Here is a 1,011-nt window from a genome sequence, read left to right on the forward strand (position 1 = left end):
CCACCTGCACCCAGTTCCAGCATGTGATCTCATTCCAGCATTGCAGGCACCTGGACGAGCGGCCAACCTGTCGCAGTGCACCGCAGCAAGAGGACTTCGCCCAGGGCCTGTTGACATCACCCAGTTTCGATCTGGGGACCTCCTGTGTGTGAGACAGATGTGATTCCACTACACGACCATGATGTCGAAGCTAGGCACAGCACGCCCCAGCATCCGCTCTCCGGCGCCCTAGCCTTACACAACATCACGCACACCCACTTACACCCACTTACACACACAGGCACAGGCACAGGCGTCATGTTTCACGCACAGCGTACACCGCCACACCCAGCTGTGCCCGTGCAGCAGGCCTCAGTCCTGCTCGCTCCTAATTAGCCGCTACTTCTGCATGAATGCGGCATCATCAAGGCCGCCGCATGCGTACATACATTTCGTTGACGCGAGAGCATGTTTGTACTTGCCCCCTTACACACGCTTAAGGAGCCCTAGTGCGGCCTGGCAGTATGTAGATGCAACCTGGAGAACCCCAAGCAACCAGACGCTTTCTCCAGCCCAATACAATATTCTGGCTCCTATTAAAGGGAAAGAAACCCGATTGCAGCTGGTTGTATCATCCATCCAGCTCCCTGCATGTCTGTTGGACCATGACCATCTTGCAGTTCCACAGCCGCAAACTCAAATGGTATGCATGGACTCCCAGCCGGTGGCTGAGCCTGCATGCCACGCAAGGTGATGATGGCAGCACAGCTGAGGCTTGGTACGTACCTGTATGCATGGCATGGGGATCGTGGGTGGAGGATACACCTGCCGGTGCAGGATTACACATGGCTCCCTGACTGGGTATGCAAGATCCAAGATACCGTCCTGGCTAGTAGTCTGGATCATAAAGAGTAATGTGCTGTGCAAAGCCCCGCATAACAGCCCCGCACGGCATGCCTTGTGCCTGTGCTTGATGATATTGGATTCCCCCCAACAGCCAACTGGAGTTGCACACCTGCACCCAGTTCCAAG

At 55.8% G+C, this 1,011-nt stretch overlaps 1 protein-coding gene across 1 annotated transcript in view; it reads right to left on the bottom strand.

Moving 5' to 3' along the window:
• Positions 1-4: 4 nt before the first annotated feature.
• The window catches only part of VOLCADRAFT_98569 (uncharacterized protein), a gene marked incomplete at both ends in the record, with an annotated part of 9,877 nt that continues 8,870 nt past the window's right edge, over positions 5-1,011 (bottom strand). Inside the window, 2 exons of the mRNA XM_002957474.1 lie at positions 5-142; positions 766-804. Of these exons, the coding sequence (XP_002957520.1) occupies positions 5-142; positions 766-804 (177 nt within the window). The remainder of the gene's footprint in view (positions 143-765; positions 805-1,011) is intronic.

This window comes from Volvox carteri, assembly GCF_000143455.1.
Source record: "Volvox carteri f. nagariensis unplaced genomic scaffold VOLCAscaffold_74, whole genome shotgun sequence".
Classification (NCBI taxonomy): domain Eukaryota; kingdom Viridiplantae; phylum Chlorophyta; class Chlorophyceae; order Chlamydomonadales; family Volvocaceae; genus Volvox; species Volvox carteri.